General features: G+C 36.1%; 1 protein-coding gene across 2 annotated transcripts; it reads left to right on the top strand.

The window, feature by feature from the left end:
* The first annotated feature begins 7,255 nt into the window (after positions 1–7,255).
* On the top strand, positions 7,256–21,571 carry TXNL4A (thioredoxin like 4A). 2 transcript variants are annotated; one of them, XM_069095022.1, is made up of 4 exons: positions 7,256–7,402; positions 8,429–8,602; positions 11,539–11,612; positions 17,013–17,086. In XM_069095022.1, the coding sequence occupies exons 2-4, from the start codon at positions 8,450–8,452 to the stop codon at positions 17,014–17,016; spliced, it is 231 nt and encodes a 76-aa protein (XP_068951123.1). In that variant the 5' UTR covers positions 7,256–7,402; positions 8,429–8,449; the 3' UTR covers positions 17,017–17,086. The 2 variants fall into 2 exon arrangements, with proteins under 2 accessions (XP_068951123.1, XP_068951122.1); XM_069095021.1 differs by lacking the exon at positions 11,539–11,612 and adding an exon at positions 21,138–21,571 and having other exon boundaries at positions 7,257–7,402; positions 17,013–17,116.
* Positions 21,572–22,743: the final 1,172 nt, after the last annotated feature.

Below are 22,743 nucleotides of genomic sequence, written 5' to 3'. Positions count from 1 at the left end.
TCTTAGGAAATACTCCCATAAACTAATTCACACTTAAATGTAAATAACTTGGGTGGCAGCCAAGTGGCACAGTGAGTAAGAGCGCCCGGCCCCAGAGTGGGGAGACCTGAGATCGGTTTGGGCTCAGATACTTAACACCCACACAAAATAACTGGCCATGTAACCTTGAGCAAGTTACTTAACCCTGATTGCTTTTAATAAATAAATGAATGAATGAATGAATGTAAATAATTTAAAAGATCTCATGTTTTATCCCTTCCTAGGAGTATTTCTATTTTGTCAGTTCTTAACAGGAACTCAACCCCTCTCCAGCTCATGGTCTAGGACCTTAACACACTTAACCAAAAAATTAAAGCCATTCTCTGAGAGGTGCCTCCTCTCCTCCTCTAACATCATTCAGACATCTTTTCCCACTATTTCCTCCTTTACTTCAGTCTTGAATGAAGATGTGGCCCTTCTCCTTGCTAAAGCCAAAGAGTCAGCCCTTTTATGTGAATGTTTTATCCCATGCCTTTCTAGCTTCTCCAGCAAATTTCCCCCATTACCTTCCATTCTCTCTTATCCTTAAACTGTTCCTACATACTATTTCTTTCTCTGCTGCCTACAAACTTGTCAATGTCTCCTCATCCTTAGAAATAAAATCTTAATTTGATCGAATCCATTCCCAGTGGTTGTAGACCTATCTCTATTCCCTTTTGGTGCTAAACTCCTTGGGAAAGCAATATACCCTTAGTGCTTCTATTTCCTCTCCTCTCCTCTCATTCTCTTCTAAGCCCTTTGCATTCTGGATTCTGGTTTCATTATTTAATTGAAACTATTATCCCCTGGGGCGGCCAGGTAGCACAGGGAGTAAGAGCACCAGCCCCAGTGTGGGGATGACCTGGGGATCGAATCAGGATGACCTGGGAATTGAATCCAGGATCAGACACTTAGCACCCACCCAGAAACACCTGGCCATGTAACCTTGAGGAAGTTACTTAACCCCAATTGCTTTAAAAAAAAAAAAAAGAAACTCTTGTCCCCCAAAGTTACCAATAATCTCATTTCCAAATCTAATGACCTTTTCTCAATCTCCATCTTTCTTCGATCTCTGCAGCATTTGACATTATTAATCACCTTGTCCTCCTGTATGTTCTCTTCTATTATGCCCTGCCCAAATGTCTTCTATTCTCAGTTCCTTCAAATGATTCTCCCATGGGTTCAAGGGTTGCCAACATCCTACTTACCCCTTTCTGGACATTCAATATCCTTCTTAAACTGTGGCACTCAGAACTGGACAAAACACTTCAAATGGGGTCTAATGAGAACAAAATACAGTAGGAGTATTACTTCCCTATTTTTTTAGAAACTATGCCTACTTTAATGGTGCCAAAGACTGAATCAGACTTTTTGGCTGCCATATCACCCTGATAACTCATGCTGAGCTTGTAGTTCAGTAAAACTTCCAGTTCTTTTTCAGAAAAACTGTTATTTAACTGTGCCTCCTCTATTTTGTACTTGTGAAGCTGATTTTTTTTGTACCCAGTGTAAGACTTCACATTTATACCTATGAACTATTATTTTATTAGCTTCAGCCCAATTGTCCAGACTGTCAAGAACTTTTTGAACCCTGACTCTATTATCTACTTGTATTGGTTAATTCTGTTAGATTTTTGTCATTTATAAATTTGAAGAGTATACTACTTATCCATTTATCTAAATCACTGATAGAAATTTTAAACAGCACAGAGCAAAGCAGATGGTGGACAGATTCCTTAGGAATTCCACTGGAGATCTCTTGCTATAGTGGCATTGGACATTAACAGCCAATCTTTGAGTCTGGCCACCCAATTAGTTCTGTATCTAAATGTATTGTCATCTAGTCCAAGTCTCTCAATCTTCTACACGGGAATAACATTAGATACTTAATCAAAAGTTTTGCTAAAATCTAGGCAAATTACAGCTACAGCATTCCCCTCATCTACTTATTTAGTAATGACCTGCCAAGAAAGTAAGCTAGAGGGGCAGCTAGGTGGCACAGAGAATAGAGCACTGGTCCTGGAGTCAGGAGGACCTGAGTTCAAATGTGGCCTCAGACCCTTAACACTTACTAACTGTGTGACCTTGGGCAAGTCACTTAACCCCAATTGCCCTGCCTTTCCCCCTCCAAATAAAAAAGGAAAAAAAATAAAGGAAGCTAGATTAGTTTGACATGGCCTATTCTTTTTTTCCCCAAGTTTTAAAAACATTTTTATTTTAAGTTTTGAGCCCCAGATTGCATTATAATCATATGCCACAGCTTGGTTAGCCATTCCCCAATTGACGAGCATCCCTTTGATTTCCAATTTTTAGCTACCACAGAAAGAGCTGCTATAAACACACACATATAACAAATAATTCTTTTTTCCTTTTTTTGGATGTCTGTGGGATCTAGATCTAGCAGTGGTATTGTTGGATCAAAGATTTTACATAGTTTCATAGCCCTTTGGGCGTAGTTCCAAATTGCTCTCCAGAATGGCTGGATCAGTTCCATCAACAGTGCATCAGTGTCCCAGTTTTCCCACATCCCTTCTAACATCCAATATTTTCCTTTTTTGGACATGACATGTTCTTCTAAAAAAAATTATTTAACTAATTTTTAGTTTTAAACATTCACTTCCATAAGATTTTGAGCTCTAAATTTTCTCCCCCTCCCTCCCTCCCACCTCCCCAAGACAGCATGCAATCTGATATAGGCTTTACATATACATTTATGTCACACATATTTTCACATTAGTCATGTTTTACAAAAGAATTAGAACCAATTGGATGAACCACAAGAAAGAAGAAATAACAAAAAAAAAAAAAAAAGAGCAAATAGTATGCTTCAATCAGCATTCAGACTCCATAGTTCTTTTTCTGGATATGGATAGCATTTTCCATCATAAGTCTTTTGGAGTTGTCTTAGATCCTTGTATTGCTGAAAAGAGCTAAGTCTATCAAAGTTAATCATGGTATAATGTTGTTGCTACTGTGTATAATATTCTCCTTGTTCTGCTTACTTCACTGAGCATCATTTTATGTGAGTCCAGATTTTTCTGAAGTCCACCAGCTCATCATTTCTTATGAAATAATAGTATTCCATTACATCCATATGTACATCTTGTTCAGCCATTTCCCAATTGATGGGCATCCCCTCAATTTCTAATTCTTTGCCACCACAAAAAGAGCTGCTGTAAATATTTTTGCACATGTGGGTCCTTTCCCCATTTTTGTGATCTGTTTGAGATGCAGACCTAGAAATGGTTTTGCAGGATCAAAGGGTATGCACAATTTTATAGACCTTTGGGCATAGTTCCAAATTGCTCTCCAGAATGGTTGGATCAGTTCACAACTCCACCAACAATGCGTTAGTCTTCCATTTTCCCCACATCTCCAATATTTATTTTTTTCCTGTTTTGTTGACATGACCTGTTTCTGATAAAGTCATGTTGGGTCTTTTAAAAAAGGTCTTCCCTTTTTAAAGTACTTGGCAACCATCTTTCCAATTCTAGAATCATCCAAAGAATTCAAATAAAATTCATTGACCTATAGCTTGCAGATCAGTTCTCTTTCCTTTTTTGAAAAATGCTATATTTGCCTTCCTCTAATTTTTTGGTATAGGAAGTGTTGACTTTCCCATTTTCCATGATCTTTCAAATAATCCTAAGGCTGGATCAGTAATCACATCATCTAGTTCTTTTAGGACCTGAGACTGTAGTTCATCTGGGTCAGATAACTTGAATATATCAAGTGCAATTACTATTAATATATCAAGTACAAAATTACTAGTTCCATTCTTATCTTGGATATCAACTTCCTTTTAGTCATTTTTGTTCTAACATTTCCAGTGCAAGGGTCATTAATCTTGATAAACAAAATAAAATAATTTTTGCATAGTTCTGCCTTCTCTTTGTTGTCATTGTTCATATTTGCCCTAAATATATTGTTCTATCCACCCCAAACAAAAGTTCTATCCCTTCTTTGATCCTCCTTTTTTCTCCCAATATAGTATGAACACTAACTAAAAACAAAACAAAAACCCCAAACTTTTCTTTGTTCTTAGCTTTTTAAAAGCCTTAGTTCATTCTGAGCTTTAGCATTCCTCACCATATAGGAAATTGCAAGTCTTAGTGCAATTTTAAGTTTAAATATTAAATTGGAATTAAAGCTTTAATTATTATTTTATAATTAGTAATTAAATTATTATTTAATAGTTGTTAAGTATTAAATTAAAATTCAAGTTTAAAGCTGCACTAAGTCTTTTGGGATAGTCTGTATTTTTTAGGACCACAATGTTATATATTCATGCTCCTTTACCTTCCCTGCTTCCATTTCTTTCTCAATATTTCTTCTTAAATGTAAGTTATAAGTTCCCAATGTATCCACATAAATCTCTTTGTTTAGTTTTTCATTTTTATGAGGAGTTTCTCTTTGTTTCTAAGCAACTCCTATTCCCCTTGGGCTCACTATTTCTATAGCACTTTAGTCCATGGGATTCTACCTATCTTTCTTGTGAACCCTTTGAATATGCTTTTTCAAACCTAGAGTACAAGTCAGACTATAATGGATTCCCTCTTCTCTATCACAAACTGTAAGAAAAAGTAGTAACTTTCCCCCAGGCATCCAATTATTTTTACTCTAGCAAACAATTCCTCCTGTTTAGTGGGAATCAGATCCAAAATAGAATTTTCCCCTGTTGGTTTCTCTACTTTTAGAAGGATGAAATTACCACTAAGCAAAATCAAGCTGTCTCTAGCTGCCCTACTTTTGGCAGAGAGAGAGGTCTAGCCAGTGGACTGTCTATGTCACCCATACACTCAATAAGACTATGGTGGCTCTTTCTCACTTCTGGGATCAGATACAAAATCCTTGGTTTGGCATTCTAAGGTCTTCAAAACTTAGACCCTCCCCACTACCTTCCAGTCTTCTTATTCTTACTCTTACTTCTTACACTTAAAACCCTCCCCTTCCCATGTCACTTTGATCCAACGACAGGGGCCTCCTTGCTCTTCTACAAACAAGATACTCAATTTTTCAGCTGGGCATTTTCTCTGGCTGTCTCTATTCCCTAGAATGCTCTACCTCCTCATCTCTACCTTTTGGCTCCCATGGCTTCCTTCAAGTTCCAATTAAAATCCCACCTTTCACAGGAAGCCTTTCCTATAACTATTTCCTATTTTATTCTGTATATATTTGTTTGTATGTTGTTTTTCCCCATCAAACTGTGAGCTCCTTGAGGGCAGGGACTGTCTTTTCTTTTTGTTTTATCCCTTGTACCCAGGACAGTGTTGGGTACATAGTAGGCACTTAGTAAATGTTTATAGACTAACTTAATGTCTGGATAAGTGAAGTCCCCCATCACTATTCTTATCACTCTTCTATGCCAGTCTCATGATTTGTTTCCCAAATTTTTCATCCAGCTCTTTTTTCTGTCCAAGTTGTCTACAGTATATGTCAATGTCAGAATCATTTGTTTCTTCCTCCACTGACCTTTACCCAAATACTCAGCCTCCAGTTTCCTCCTCTGTAAAATGGGGATAATACTTTCATTACTTACCTCATAGAGTTATTGGGAAAGTACTTTGGAAATTTTTTTAAACACTAAGAAAATTTATTGTTATTAGAAAATATGTGAATGCTTACTGATTTTCCTTGCCAATTCAAAGCAAGTTTAGTTCTTATATTTTTGGTTTGGTTCTTATATTTTTCAGATACTTTCAGAGGATGATAGGTTTAGAACTAGAGGAGTTCATAGATGCCAATCCTGTCATTTTACAGATCAGAAAGCTGAGATCCAGCAAAGCTAACTAATAGGTCATAGAATTAATAAATATCAGGAGCAGAATTTGAACTTTGACTCCTCATGCAGCACTCCATTTACTATGCTATGCTGCCTCCCTTTAATCACCTGATTTTGTGGGTCCCCACAAAATCCCTGGAAAGTAGGTAGGGCAGGTATCAGGATTTCCATTTTACAAGTAGAAAAACAGAAAAACAAAGAAGTTAATTGAATTGCCCTCAAAATTCAATTTTGAGTTAGTAGTAACCCAGGATAAGAAATCAGGCATCTAGCCACTGAGATCATTGTCTTTCCCAGTAAATAATTTTATTTAATAACAAATTTAATCATTAATTTGACTAATTGACTAAAATATTTATTTTATAATTGACTAAATTATATATAATTTATAAAATATAATAAATTATATTTTATAAATTGACTAAAAATTTAATACTTAAATATCAGACTTTTCAGGGAGTAAAGTGGTTGAGGAAAAAGGCAGTTGGGTAGAAATGCAAATTGTATTGTGTTGTTGAAGAAGAAACAAAAAGTTGATTTTTAATTCATTAGTAAGTATATAAAAGCCTTAATATTAAAATACTTCCTAAGACAACGTAATCTCCAAATCCACTGAAAATATCCTTAATACCATCGAAATCCCTAAGTCAAGTCCAGGAATCCCGGTCTGTCAATAAGCAGAACTTTAATATTGATCAGGAAAGGGGAAGGCAGTAGCAGCTTAGGGAACGAGGAATGGCTTACTGTGCAAGAGGAGATTTGAACTGGGTCATGAAGGAAGCCAGGGAAACCAAGGGGCAGAGGCGTTGAGGGGGCAGAGCATTCTGGACATCGGCGGAAAGTCAATGCAGAGTAGACTACGGTGGTTAAGAAGATCAAATAAGACAATGTATGTAGTGCTATAGAAATGTCAGCTATTATTACTGATTGGATAGATCTGGAGTCAGAGGGACTTGAGTTCCTTCTCACCTCTGCCTTGCCGGCTTCCCTGGCGTCTTTCAAGACTTCTCAAATGTCACTCCTATCCTTCCAGTCACTAGTGACTTTCCTCTGAGTTTGACTTCCATTTACACTGCCGGTAACTTCTATGTAGAGGCATTTGAGTGAAGTCTTGCCCATCAGAATTTGAACACCCTGAGGGCAGGTTAGTTTTCCTCCTTTCTTGGTATCCCAGACCTTAGCACAGGGTCACAAAGTAGGAGCTTGTTTACCGAGAGGGTTGACGTGATTGTAATGGGGTAAAAAGTGCTTTGCAAACCTTAACACGTTAATGAAATGTAGGTTCCTAGGGGGTTTATCCATCATTCTATCCTTCACTATATCTAGTACCTAGGTGGTGCTAAAAAAAAAAAAAAAACGCATCGATGGATAGGAAGGGACTTAACCATACTAGCTCCCATAAGGTTGGGAGCTCCACAGCGATCAATTCGGAACTTAAGCGTGCGCGCGCGCCCGCCGAGAGCGCGCGCTCTCCAACTGTGGTGGGGGCGCGCCCGCACGCGTGCTCTTACGCACACACGCCGATACTAGGGACGGGGAAGACGTCGGGCTAGAGGTTCCACTGGCGGTTCATGGAGCTGAGCTTTCTCTCTCTGCCGGCAGGTTTGTGCGCGACTTCTCTTCTTAAGGACCGGGAGCCGCTGCGGGTTTGAGCCCCTTTTTCTATCGCTTCGCCATTTCCCCCCAGGCTGTAATTTGGGAGACGGGGCGCGCGCGGCCTCGGTTTGGGGGCCCAGACAAGAGAGCGCGTTGTCCGCTGCCGTCCCCTGACGTCTCGCGGGGCCTTGGGAGCTCGTCCTCGCTCGGGGGCCGAGGCAGGCAACGGGAAGCCTGGGGAGGGTGGGCGCGGACGCCACCGGAGCCTTTACCTGTAGTGCCCGGGGTACACGGCCACTGCTCCCCTTAGACAGGTCAGATTCCGTAAAACTGCCGCATTAGAGGCCTCCCGCCCTTAGTGTGAATGAATAAACGAACCCCCATGAGAGCCGTCAAAGGCCTGGGCTGGTGACCCGGCTGCTGAGGCCATGAGTGCTGTCTTCCTATTTAAAAGCCTACAGAGAAGTAAAATGACTTTACAGGATCACACAGACATATAGGGAGGGAGGCCAGAGGTGAGCTTGCAGCTCCTAACTTTCTGTTGCTTTTTCCATTATTGTACACTACTTAAAATTGAGGTCGTTAATTAAATTTTTAAACATTTATACTTTTCCCCTTGAATTAAGGAAATCAGAAAGGTGTATGTCATAGTATTAAAAGCCAGCATCTTATATTAAAACCAAAGATTTTGAATTGATTTGCTTTTTAGGCTTCCAATACATAAATGTTCTACTACTGTAGGCGCTTCTTAAACTGTCTCCAGTGGGAGAAGTTAAAGAAGCCCTAGCAGGAAGAGTCTTATTTGTCATTTGTAAGAATATAGTTTTGTAGCAGTAGGATTACAGGTATGGTTGGGATGGTGTGGGGAGTTTTGCCAGTGGGTGAGGGAGATTAGGGAGTATTTTGATTTTCACTAGTCTGTGTTGAAGTATCAATTATCTGTTATTACCAGGACTGTTTCTTAATGTTAGTAGCAATGGGATAGGTAGTAAGAAAGAGCATGATTTTTAACAAGTGTATTCTCTTTTGCAGGACTCAAGCTAGCTGTTCAAGATGTCGTACATGCTTCCACATTTGCACAATGGTTGGCAGGTAGATCAAGCTATTCTTTCAGAAGAGGACCGAGTTGTTGTGATTAGGTTCGGACATGATTGGGACCCCACTTGTATGAAAATGGATGAAGTTTTATATAGTATTGCAGAAAAGGTAAACATTATTTGAATAATAGTTTTTAATACTATGCTCCCTCATGTTTGTTTACAAAGCTCTTTGATGTCCTTTTTCTCCTTTGATCCTCCTAACAGCCCATGAAATAGGCAGAACAAGTATTATCTTCATATTACAGATGAAAAAAATGGAGACCCAGAGAGGTAAAGTGACTATAAAGGGTCATACAGCTTTATGGGGATAGAGGCAGGACTTGAACCTGGATCTCCTAATTCTCTATTGCTCTTTCCATTCTTGCACACTGCTGCTAGTTGTAATTGAAATCATTAATTAGGTTCTTAAACATTTATACTTTTTTTCCTTAAACTAAGGAAATGAGGAATGTATATGTTCTAGGATTAAAAGTCACACCTTATATTTTAACCAAAAATTTTGAATTGATTTGCTTTTTTAGTATACCAATATATAAATGGTTTAGATGCATAAGGTATTTTTCAAGATTTACTTACCCCATCATTTTTAGTTGTATATAACTTCATTCAGGATTGAAATGAATTAGAATTCTAATAAACATGGTAAATAGAAATGCATCTGTGGAACAGGTTTCCAGCATAGAGGATAACCAGTGAGTATTTTTGATTTGTTCTTTATTTCAGGATCTTACTACCTCCTGCTTTTTGCTATCTTCAGCATTACCCTATTTTTGTGACTGTTAACAGCTAAAATTGTGAAAATTAGTTAATTCCACGTAGAAGAAAACATTAGCCTAAAATAGCAGGTCTAAATTTTCAGAAGATATTCCAGGCGTGTTATGCCTTATTTTTAGAGACAAAATTATCCTTCACCATCCTAGAAGCTCTACTCTGTATATGCTTAAATTTGGTTCTTATTACCTGTAGTTTAAGCTTTCTGATATATATGTGTTCTACGCACCAACATAGAGCATACTAGGAATCTTGAAATTGGTATCTTTAATATTCTCTTGTGCTCTTTGGTATCCATGCATGAACTAATTGGTATCTTCCTCTGAAGCAAATTCTATTGACATTTGTAAATAAAACCTTAGGCTTGTGTTGTCTAAACCAGAGTACTATATTTTTAGTGTTCTATTTTGCCAACAACAATATTAATCTAGGCTATCACTGTGTTGTTGGGTGGTAAACTTTTGGTACAAATTTCTGGAGGCTGTGGTGGGAATAATCATTTAGCATAAAGAAGGTTTTCAGATGTTGTTATAATGATGATAAATTATTGAGATGAAATTGACTAAACTAATATTAAATGTAATTAAAGATTAATGAAAGCCATAAAAACATCTTTTCAATCACCAAATGCCATGGCTCATTTTTGTAAACATGGTTTTTCTTTCTAGTCTTCCATAACGTTACTAAGAAACACCAACACAAATCTCTCTGCGTAACTCTGAAATATAGATATATACACATATACATGTGTACACATGGGTATATATGTGTATTTGTATGTGCAGGGTAGCTGCTTCCAAGTGGCACAATGGATAGAGTGCCAGGCCTGAAGTCAGGAAAACTCAACTTCCTGAGTTCAAATCTGGCCTCAGACACTTGGTAGCTGCATGACCTTGGACTTGTGTGACACTTAAACCTAATTTTGCCTCAGTTCTTCATCTATAAAATGAGCTGGAGAAAGAAATGGCAGGTCACTCTAGTATCTTTGGGAACATGAGTTGGACACAATTGAAACAGCTGAAAAACAACAACCATGCAATGGGGCAGCTAGATGGCTCAGTGGATAGAGTGCTGGGCTTGGAATCGGGAAGATCTGATTGTAAATCTGGCCTCAGACACTTATTAGCTGTGTGACCCTCGGCACACCATTTAACCTCTGTTTGCCTCGGAGGCAGCTAAGTGACTCAGTGGATAGAGTATTGCTGGAGACAGAAAGACCTGAGTTCAAATTTGGCCTCAAACAATTACTAGCTGTGTGAATGTGGGCAAGTCACTTAATCTCTATTTGCCTTAATCTACTGGAGAAGCAGTATCTTTGCCAAGAAAACCTCTTGGACAATATTGGTATCCTGTGGTCCACAGTGTCATGAAGAGTCAGACATGAGTGAACAACAGTAAAAAAAGACATTTTATATGAAGCTAACCCGGCAGTCGTTATCACTGGTAGTTGGCTAGAGATTAGAATTAAGGAAATGCTCTTTCCTTTGATTTCTGTATACTCTTTTGTACTCTTTTAACTTAGAGCCATGTTCTAATCTCCCTCTCTCACTCGGTATACTAAGGAATCTAGAGATTTCTGGGGAAAGCAAGGGAGAAGAGCTATATATCCTTTGAAGATTGGAAACTATCACTGACAAGACATGACCCCTGATTCCCATTTTGTCCCATCTCTTAGCTGTATCACACAGTTAAATATAGGTACACATAGCTGTAATGTTGACTATAAGCAGTCTGAATTCCGCTGCCTTTAGTCAGAAGGAGGCTGGAATGGTTGATTATATAAGTATCAGTCATTTCTTCCTATTCCAGCAAAGCTGTGATAAGTTGGAACTAGCTAGGGAATATAAGTTTTTTCATGTCCTGTTAACTATATTTGTACCTTTTCTAATTCTATTAGTATAATTTCCATGATGTAAGTCACTATGTAAAAAGCTAAATTGTATATAATAGTAAATCTTCTAGTAATGAAAACATTTTTAGAAATACAAGCTTCTGGGCTTTGTAGATTTCTTTTTCCTATTTCAATAGCTAAGTGAAATTTGGATTTAGTTTTAAATTAACATCCATTTTAATATCTATATAGAGTGCAAACCTAAGGTGCAAAGATTATTTTTTCAAAGCTTTGTCTTTCACCCCCCAATTTAAGAACGTAGTAGAAATGTATAATTCTGGAATTTGTTTTGGGGGAGCATTGCAAGAATTTTTGACACTTAAGATTGCTATGGGAAATAAGAAAAATATAACTCTCTATTTAAAAATCTCCCTCTGCAGAAATGGCAGATAATGGGAGATCTCCTTCCTCATCTTGCTAGCGAGCCATCTTTGGATATCACAACAGTTTTAAAGTGAGTAAAAGTTCCAAATATTCAAGTGGGACTTGGTTATACAGTATTTCTCCTTGAATATAATTTCTTGACATACTGCTTTTGTCAATCAGCACCTCAAGCTGATTTAATTCTGATTTAATTTTGAGGTGTGTACTTAATGATGGAAACCATTTTGAGTCTTTATTAAATCTAAAGTTTACTATTCACAGATATGGTACAGTAATATTTGCAGGCATTAAAAAATAAAGTTGCTGTTTTAACAAACAGTTTCAAGAACTTAGACTAAAGTATATTTTATATCGTGTATCATTTTTGCGTTTTGAAAGATTGAGGCTCACAATAATATTGTAGTCATATCACAAGTAGAACTAAGGAATTTCATTCAGTTTTGCTTTGAGATGCACTAGAACAACATAGAATTTTACAGATAGAAGGAAACTCAGAACCATCTCAGCTTACACCTTCATTTTATAGATTAGGGAAAATATGTAGAGGGGAAGTGAGTTGCCCAAGTTATACTTCTAGTGAATAACTGAGATGATGCTAAAACCAGATCTCCTGATTTCAAGTTCAGTGTTCTTTATGTCATACCATGCTTTTATTTGATATTCCCTATTTTTATCTAATGTGCATTAAAATCTCGTTTATACTTTTTTGTTTTGAAACTCTTTGGTAGCAGAACAGTGGAACCACATATACAAAAAGAAACTTAAGAAATGTTAAAGCTTGAAGATACAGATTAAGGTTTTAAACTTGGGATTATATAGCATTTGGAAGCAGTGTATTGATAAAATTTTTCTTGGAACTGTAAACCCAATTTTGGGGTCTCAGAAAGCTCCTTCACTTAGAAAAATTAAAGAAAAGCACTCTTTGCATTGGGAATTGCACAATCAGTATAGAAAAACTAAAAATACATATTATATAAGCATATTTTTGCATACACACATATAAAGTTGCTGTTTGAGTTCTGAGTTTATGTCTAAAAATTCTAGTTTCTTATTAAAAGCATTCTCTTTGGAAGATTACAGATCCTCATTAGATCAATCCTCTTTAGCCCTAATCACGGAAAGTGTCTGTATACAGAGGTAAGGCCTTGGTACTAAAAGTAAAGAAGTTTCATGAGGCTAAGTGAATTGTGGTAGAATAGATCTCAGTAAGACAACTGATTGTCTACTTGTAAATAAAATCTTCATCATTTGATTTTTTTATAATAGCTACAAAATTAATCTCCTAAAAGTATAAAAATTACTCCCCAAAAATAGACAGTATAGAAAATATTAGATGAATTTTTTTTGTTGGTTGAACACCTGTATCCACATATATCTCCAGAGTGTTTCTTAGTGTATCATTAATCAGCCAGCAGAGAAAAATCTCCAAGGACTTGTCACAGGAATTCACCTCGTTCATAAATAGTTTGAATGAAGGCAAAGAAGTCCTACTTATCATTCATGCAGAAAGACATACATCATGGAGAAATTCAGTGAATTGATCTGTCAGTAGTCAGTTGATCGATCAGTACACATTTATTAAAAAGAGGCAGAAGGCAGTCCCTACCCTCAAAGAGCTTTCCATCTGTTGGGGGAGACCGCATACAAACAAATAAAGATAAAGTGAGCCACATACAGGATAAATAGGAAATAATTTTTATACGGAAGCCACTAGACTAGAAAGGTTTTGAGGCAGCCTTCTTATAGAAGGTGGGGTTTTAGTTGGGACTTAAAAGGAAGCCAGGGATGTAGTAATCATAATTGAGGACGGAGGACAGCCAGATATGATGCCTGGAGCTGAGAGATGGAGTATTTTGTTCTTTGATTAGTCAGTGTATTAAACGACAATATTGAGACTGAAAAAGATTTAATAAGGCTGTAATGATGTACCAAACTAATAAATGAACTTTAATAAGGATAAATGTAAAATCTTTCACTTAGGTTAAAAAAAAAACTGTACAAGTACAGGATGAGAAAGAACCAATTTAACTGTAATCTGTAAAAATCTTAGAGGTTTTAATTGATTACAAGCTCAGTATAAATTGATAATCAGGTGTCATGTACTGTAATAATCTTACTGGTTTTTTGTTTGTTTTGAGACCGAGTCTTCCCCAGGCTGGAACTCCAGAAACCCCTTATGGGCTGGGTCCTATCACCAATCTGCACAGAAACTTTAACTTGCTCTGCTTTTCTGAACTGGACTAATTCACTCCTTTTTAGTCAGCCTTGTGATCTTCCGTTCCCCAGTGCTTATATTGTTACTGGACTGAGTGGTCATCCATTTAGCTGGTGATATACTAGTCACAGCAGAGATTATAGACATGCGTCACCATACCTAGTCTCTTTTTCTTTTTTCCTCCTACCACTGTGTGTTGTGTCACACTATACCTGGGGTTTGTTCCAGTAGGCCATGTTTTAAGAGGGACATTGATAAACTTAAGCATATCCAGAGTAGGGATCCAGGATGGTGAAGGGTCTTGATAGCATATCATCAGAGGGTTGGTTGAAGGCACCAGGGCAGTTTTTCCTAGAGAGGAGAAAACTTAAAGGATTTTATAGCTATCTCCAGATATGTAAAGAAAAATTATATGGAAAAGGAATTAGATGTTTTCCATAAAATTTCAGAGGACTGACTCAGTGGATAAAAATTATGGAGAGACAGATTTTGACTAATTAAGAAAGTACTTTCAGACAACCTTCTGAAAATAATATAAAACCAACTAACACATCCATTGTCTGACAGTATGTACCATATTCTACATCCAGAGACCCCCTCCCCGCCAATGCATTTTCAAAGGGGTGGAGGTACATCTTTTCAACTCTTTTTTTAGGGATAAGCTTGGTAATTATAATTAAAACATTCCATAAAAACACTTAGAAATTCAAATTATTTGTTTTGTCAGTATAAAAGACTAGTAAAAAGATAGGAGATTTTAAAAACACCTAGCACTTTTTCAGCTTTATGTTCAGAGTTGGAAATTATAGTGGTAAGGAAATTGCCCTTTTATTCCTGTAAAATTCAAATTTTGAAAATTAAATGATTATTTATATTGCATTACTTTTATTAAGAAAATATTCCTTATAACCTTCTTTGCTTTTATATCAGCAATTCTAAGACATTAGGTATGGAGTTTATTCATTCACTCGTATTGATCTTTCTCATATCCCCGTGTTTTACCTTTCTCTATATTTCGTTCTTTGCTTTAGGGGACAGAAATTAATCCTGAGCTTGGTTATATTGTTAATCTTGTCACCTTATATATATCAAGTCTTTCATCATGTTTATTAAGGCTTTAGCTTATATTTATTTACTGTTTCTTTTATGATTGAAGTAGTGGAAGAGAACATCTGTGCATAGTGTTATTGATCTTCAGGAATGGTCAGAGTCTAAGGGCAATACGCAGAATTCACTTTGGTTTTCAGTGGGAGTACTATGTAGGGTTACATGTAAGGTATAGAAAAGAGGTTATTGAAAGAAGTAAAAGTCACTATATAGAATACCTTGAACCTGTTAAATTTTTGAAGGATAGTAAATGTAATGAGTGACAGCTAGATGGCACAGTGGATAGAGTACAGGGTCTGAAGTCAGGAAAATTCATCTTCCTGAATTCGAATCTGGCTTCAGATACTTAGTAACTGTGTGACCCTGGGCAAGTCACTTAACCCTGTTTGTCTCAGTTGCCTCATCTGTAAAATGAGTTGGAGAAGGAAATGGCAAACCACTTCGGTATCTTTGCCAAGAAAACCCCAAATTCAATCATGAAGAGTCAGGCATGACTGAACAACAAAAAAGATATAATGAAACTTTTTGCTGAATTTAATAATAATGAAGCTACAGTTAGAAATATTGGTAATTGTAGATCTATATGAAGATCTTCAATAATGAATAACATTAATGGAGTATCTTTTAATTCATTGAATTTTCTACAAAATAACTACAGTAATATGTCATTTCCTCTGATTCTGGATGTGTGGAATTTAGTAGGGTGGGTGGGGGTGTAGCTAAAAGTTTTATTACTTGGGAGTGTTTTTAAAAATTCATATGGCTTGGTGTAATGTTTTCTATTTCTTGTTGGCCACAGTTTCATTTAAGATGAAGTCAGTTCATCTGTCTTCATATCCCTGGCATATAAGTTCATGTGTTTTTTTTTTCTTCCAAACATTATCTTCATTAGGCATAATTTGTATGTGGGAACATGGAGTGGTCTGTTGTGCACAAGAAGATAGAGGGATATTATTTGGAATTTCTCTGGGAGAGGGAAGGGGGAATGATAACTGGAAGAAATTTTGGTGAAGCAAAAATTTCATTTAAGAAAAAGAAAAGGATATAAAGCTCATAAGATTATAGATTTAGATCTAGAAGACACCCCAGGGGCCATCTAGCCCAAACCTGTTATGTTACAGTTAGGCCCTTAAGAGGTTTAATGACTTGCCCAAAGTCACACTAAGATCAAGTAGCAGAACCATGATTGAAACTTATATCCCTTGACTCCAAATCCATCACTCTTTCTCCTGTACCATGCTGCCTTTACATTTTGGGGTGAGACTCTGTGCCCTTGCTAGAAGTTGTGTCTTATCTTTTAGGCATACTTATTACATATTTGTGTGCCTATTCTGTGTACAGCACTGTGCTAATCATTGAGCAGAGTGGGAAGGTAAAAAGTATAGTTGTATATAATTTTACATATATATAGTTAAATATAGTTATCCTGGCCCATTAGAAATTTACCGTCCTATTAGCCTTTTAATAATCTGATCTAGGAATATAATTTTGAAAATCAGCTTTTCTCTGCAAATATGTTTTGCATAATAATTTTGTATTTGGGTACTGCTTAACCATCAGGGTTGCTTGCAAGTGTTCACGCCAGAGTAGTTGGAGAAGTGAAAGCCAAAGGTCATGGTCAAGTTCAAGGTCAGTGCCAAGCCCAAACCCTCCAGGACTCTATCCTTTTGAGGTTGGAGGTGAGGACAGAGGTGTTTGTTGAGATAACTAGCTGACTATGTTTAGGAATCTTTTCTTTAAAGCAACTTAGTGCAGTTATATCTCTATATCAGAATCATTTATTAAATTTAGCCTCTGTTTATATTATTTACATTAGTTCAAGATGAATAAAATACCTGTTGCAATTTTCTTTGTAACCTTCATAACAGAGTTAGATTGTTGTTTGAAACTTAATAGGATTTCCCAAGGTATCTTAGAAAATGGAAGTATGGAGCACATGTTAACATTAGGTGTCAGAATTTGCCATTTTCAGTACTTTTTGATCCATAAAAGCTATCATGGGGAAAATGGTTCTGGGTAGAGGTATGAATAAATGCCTTTATTCAAAATATATTTTAACCAAATTCTTTTAAAATGTACCTTGGTGAGATGAAAATTTAAAAAATAAAATGTCCTAGACTGATTCCTCATTTTTCATTTTTCTTTTAGGTAAAAAATTTTGCAGTTATATATCTTGTGGATATTACAGAAGTACCAGACTTCAATAAAATGTATGAGTTGTATGATCCCTGTACTGTCATGTTTTTCTTCAGGTATGGTTTTTTTTTTTTTTTGCCTTTTGGAGGGCAATTGGGGTTAAGTAACTTGCCCAAGGTTACACGGCTAGTTTTTTTTTTGTGTGGGTGTTAAGTGTCTGAGGCCAGAACCGAACTCAGGTCCTCCTGACTCCAAGGCTGGCGATTTACTCACTGTGCCACCTAGCCACCCCAGGTATGTTATTTTTTAAAAAATTATTACTCAGTTTGTTTATTCTAGAAAACTAGTGATGTTTAACATATTCAAAACACCTTTTGGTATGGTAATTCCATTTTGGAACAAGTGATTTGCACTCCAAATGGAATTATCTTAGAATACAAAATGAATCTCATTATGTTAATAATGAAATAAAGTCATGCCAATTTAATGTTTTCCAGTAATCTTTTTATAAAATGTTACTGCTGAGAAAACCCGGTTAAGTGTAATTAATGTATTCCAGAGAGTTTCTCCATTTTGTGTGTACATTTTTGGAGCTATGGTGAGATTTTGTCATGTACAGAGACTTTAAAATAATATGGATGATATTAACCTGATGTAATATCCTGACATACATAACATTTAATAATTCATACATAATATTAATCTGCCATTCACTTCCTTTCTCCCCAAATTCTCATGACTAATTCAGAAAAGAAAGCATTATAGATTTTACTGCCTGCTAAATATAGGAGGGATGATCACAGAAGACTATGGGGAAGATGGCATTTGAGAGGGGCATTGAAGGATGAGTTCTTCATGTTCATATCACAGTATTCTTGCCACTAGGAATGGTGGGATATTCTGCTTTTCCTTTCCATCCTGCACCCCCTCATCCTCTTCTTTATTTCTCTAGGACTCACCATGGAGAAGGTGACTTTATTCCTCCATGGAGAGAACTGATATTGTGACTTTTCCAAAGCCAACCTAGGAACTCCAGGCAGCAAACTGTAGTAGTGAGTGGGAGATGGGGAATATTAGTCTCTGGGTGTGAGAAATATACCTAATAAATATACTATACCTAGTAAGACTTGTGTTCTACTAGTGTGCTGCAAGCATACCTTGTAAGAACCAGTAGTATGAGAAGGGAGAGTGTTAGTAAATACCACATAGACTGGTTTGGTAGAAGTATAAAGCAAATGAAGAGGGGAGTAGGTTGAGATAAGATTGGAAAGGCAAGTTAGCAACTTGTGGAGGTTCTTGAATGCCAAGTAGTTTGGATTTTATCTAATAAATGGGGAGACATTAAAAACTTGAACAGGGGAATGATGTAATTAGATCTGTATGAGAGCAGTATTGATTTCCTTTGGCTGTAAGCTGAGTTGTAAGGAGGTGAGGGTGTAAGGAACCTCAGTTGTAAGAAGGTGGAATTGTTCAGGTAAGAAAATAGAAGTTGAATGATGTAATGGGAATAGAAAAGGGACGGGCAGAGAGAGATGATAAAGATATGACTGGAAAGATTTAGCTACTGATTGGATTTGAGGGAGAGGTAGGATTCAGTGACAACACTGATGTTCTGAGCAGTCTGCTTTAGTAGGAAGAACATTATTTCAAGTCAAAAGTTCAAATCTCTGCCACTTACTACCTTGTTACTACTTTAGACAGTTGATGAATTTTTAGTTTCTACTATGTTCAAGTATCTACCCTGTGATACAGTGACAAAATGGAACAGTCATTACCGTCATGGAGGTTATATTCTAACAGGAAAGATAACATGTGTGTGTTTATGTTATATGTATGTATTTGGTGCAAAATACATATACAAAGCAAATTCAAAGTAATATTTTGAGAAGTGGGGAAATAGTATGAGGAAAATGTTTATATAGACAGTGACTGTTGAGCTGAGTTTTAAATGAAACTAGGAATTCTGAGAGGTGGAGATGAGGAGGAAGTGAATTCTAGGCAAGAAGAAAGCCTGTACATTTGCATTGAAACTAGTGATGAAGTGCCATGTGTTTGCAGAACAGCAAGAATACCAAATTGTCTAAACCTTAAGGAACAGAATATTGTAGTCAGGTTGTGAAAGGTTATAAATCTCAAACAGAAGAGTTTGTAATTGACCTTAGTGCTCTTTTGTTGAGTATGGAAAGGAATGACATAGTCAGACTTCCACTTTAGGAAAAATCACTTTAGCAGCTGTGTAGAATATCATTGGAGAAGGGAGAAATGGTATGTAGCAAGACGAATTAGGCTACTGCAAATAACTAAGTGATGAGAGCTTGAACTGCGTGTCGTCTTATTTGAGTAGAGATAGGAACAGATGCAAGAGATGTTGTGAAGGTAGAATTGACAGTATATGTATTTTGCAACTAGTCTAAATTTACCTTTGTAATTTAACATGTTGTTTTCAGTTCCCAGTTTGACCCTCTCTGGCCAAACAGAGGATGTCTAATCCCTTTTCCACTTAATAGCTCTTCAAAAACTCAAATACAACTACTGTGTCTCTCCTGAGTCTTCACTTCGAAAACTTAAATACAGCTGCTGTGTCTCTCCTGAGTCTTACCTGTTCCTTCAGTTGGAAATTATCATGTGACCCTTCAACATCTTGTTTGTCCTTCAGAATATTCTTTAACATATCATTGTCTTTCCTAAATTGTGCCCAGAATGAAACACGGTATTCCAAATATGGTCTGACAAGGGTACCTTATACACCTCCCTAATCTTGGACACTATTCCTCTCTTAATCTAGCCTTAAATTTCATTAGCTTTTTTGACTGCCAGATCACATTGTTGATTCATATTGAGCTTGTAGACCTACAGATAGATCTTTTTTAAGTGAACTGCCATTTAACCCATATTTAACCTAATTTACCCCTATGAAGTTGATTTATAAGACTTCATTTATATTTTATCTCTAATAAATTTTTACCTCATTACATGTAGTTTATCAAATTCTTTTGGGATCTTAACTGTGATCCAGTGTGTTATCTATTCCTCCCAGCATTGTATCCTCAATGAATCTGATAAACATACCATCTGTTTATCTTCATCTAAGTCACTGATCAAAATGATAAATAGTATAAGGGCCAAATATCACACCCTGAGTCATTCCAGGAGAGATTCTTTCTAAGTTAATACATTCATGTCCAATCTCTGGTCTAGCCATTCAGCTAGTTTCAAATCCACCTAATTGTATAATTGTGTACTACACATGCCTTAATCTTTTTATACACACACACACACACACACACACACCATAAGAGATTGTCAGTGTTAAATAACTTAGTTAAAATTTATGTATATATACAGCAACCCCCTTATCTATCAATATAGTAGTCCTGTCATTCAAGGAAATGAGGTTACTTGGGCATGACCTGTTCTTGGTGAAGTTGTTTCCTCATGAGATGTTTACCCTACATATCTTTAATAATTCTAGAACTTTACCAGGAAATGAAGGTAGTTTTCACAGATCTACAATTTTCAGACTCCATTCTTACTCTCCTTTTGGAAGTAGGACATTTGTACTAGTTAGTTGTATTTTCTGTGATCTTTTAAAAATCATATTTATGCTCTCAATAAATAGCATACAGTTGATGCTTAAGTGAATAGTTGTTTAATTGATGTATAAATCAACTTTTAGAAAACAATCTGTTGGTTGAGGGCTGCCCCATTTCTATAAACAATTCACAAACCAGTAGAATGAAAGCTCCTTAACAAGGACTATTTTCATTTTTTCCTTTATTATCTCCAAGACATAGTTTAGTACCTGACATATATAGTGGGTATTTTTTAATAAATGCCATGTTGAACTGAAACATGTCTAATGTCTATTCAGAGGTCTATTTATTGGAATAAAAGCAGCAATGAATTTTTAGAGTAAGTTTTTATTTTACATATACAAAACTAGAAATGATAGACAGTGCCATATATTTAAGGTGATGTTGATGCTGCAGTTTACAGTAGGGGTGAATCCCTGTTTGCAACGAGACTTGAAAAAATAATAGCAGTATATGGATTTGTGGGGGGGAGGGTGTGGAAATATTTAACATTCTTTTTCCTTTAAATTAAAGTGAATTGACTTCTTTTTCTTTCTCTTTGAAGGAACAAGCACATCATGATCGATTTGGGTACAGGTAACAACAACAAGATTAACTGGGCAATGGAAGACAAGCAAGAAATGATTGACATAATAGAAACAGTATATAGAGGCGCTCGTAAAGGTAGAGGCCTTGTGGTTTCTCCAAAGGACTATTCCACCAAATACAGATACTGATGTTCTTTTGGAGATTGGTGCTCTAACTCTAAGACTATGTAGAGGCTCTTTGGGTTTTTGTGTGTGAAGGTTTGTATTTTTTTTTGTTTTTAGTTATTTAAATCCTTTGGGGAAAATGCTTGGAAGATATATGAAATAAGGAGCTGGAACATCTTTTTGGAATAAGGGCTATATAATAGCCTTACATTTTCAATGTATTTTTATATGACTAAATAACTAAAAACAATTCACAGCTGAAAAATTAAAATATATGAAAATGTGATCAGTCTGTTAATGTGATTTTTTTTGTTTTGAAACAACTTTATGATTGAGGATTCTTTGCTTTTAGTTAAAACAGTTTCACTGAATTTGCCTCAAAATATTAAAGAGTTGATTCACTCTTTTTATAATCTGTTTTTGCTTTAAGTTTCATTGTTTGATAACTATCCAAACCTTCTAAGTACCCCCAAAAACATAAACAAGGAATGTTCATCCTTTCATTTGGTTATAAGCAGAACCCTACAATATAAATGTATTTTTTTTTAAAGTTCATTTAACATTAACATGAGGGTTCAATTAGTTCACTTCCTACTTTAGCTGGTCTATATCATATTTAGCTTTTTTTTTTTTTTTTGCTTTTTGGAGTGCAGTTGGGGTTAAGTGACTTGCCCAAGGTCACATGGCTGATTTTGTGTTAAGTGTCTGAGGCTGGATTTGAACATATTTAGCTTTCTTATTTATTATCATTATTTATTTGTTTTCACTATTAAAAATCTCTGGGGAAGTTCACTCCATAACCTTAAAAGGTAAAAATTGTTCTTTAATATTAACCTTCCTTGTGGCAAGTAAAACTCTTCTCTTACTCTAACCTAGGTGGTTATTATAGGACAAAAGATTTAGAACTAGAAAGCCTAAATAAAAAGAGAAGTCAAGTAATTTCATTTGTACCAAGGTCACATTTTGTATTAAGTAGCAGAGCCAGAATTTGAATCTAACTTCTCTAATTCCAAGTCTTTCTGCTACATCATGTATTCATATAGAATAGCTCATGTTTATCGTATCTCCAATATATGGGGAGGGGGCAGTTTTGCTAAACATTTGAATGAAATTGCAAAACAAGTCCTTAACTTTTATTTTTAACGAACATATCAGAATCTGAATTTCTGAATTAATGTCCTAAAAATGTCCCCTTGGGGTACTTATTCCACTATGTTTCCATTACTCAAAATGTTCTTTTAAAACTGCTTTCTTAAATGTTTACTGTTGGGGATTAGAGAATGAGGGTACAAAAATGATGGTGTCTTGCTCGATCACCTACTATAGTCATCAGATTTGACTTGAATGTTTTTGTCTACTTTACAAAATTTATGTCCTCAAAGAATGAAGAATAAGATTTGATAGTGTATATTCAAAATTGTCAGGCTTTCTAGGGACTTCCCTTTTTGAGCAATGACA

Source organism: Petaurus breviceps, unplaced genomic scaffold (assembly GCF_028583685.1).
Source record: "Petaurus breviceps papuanus isolate PSGF00001 unplaced genomic scaffold, PetGlider_PUasm1.0 224, whole genome shotgun sequence".
Lineage (NCBI taxonomy): Eukaryota > Metazoa > Chordata > Mammalia > Diprotodontia > Petauridae > Petaurus > Petaurus breviceps.
Note: the sequence above shows the minus strand (reverse complement) of the source record. Positions and strands in the feature narration are given on the sequence as shown.

Bases quoted from the DNA above. Each gene is read 5' to 3' on its own strand.
- TXNL4A (XM_069095021.1), top strand. From the start codon at position 8,450: ATGTCGTACATGCTTCCACATTTGCACAATGGTTGGCAGGTAGATCAA. The intron at 8,603-17,012 runs GTAAACATTATT...TTTTTCTTTTAG, and splicing joins TATATAGTATTGCAGAAAAG to GTAAAAAATTTTGCAGTTAT. The intron at 17,117-21,137 runs GTATGGTTTTTT...TTCTCTTTGAAG, and splicing joins ACTGTCATGTTTTTCTTCAG to GAACAAGCACATCATGATCG.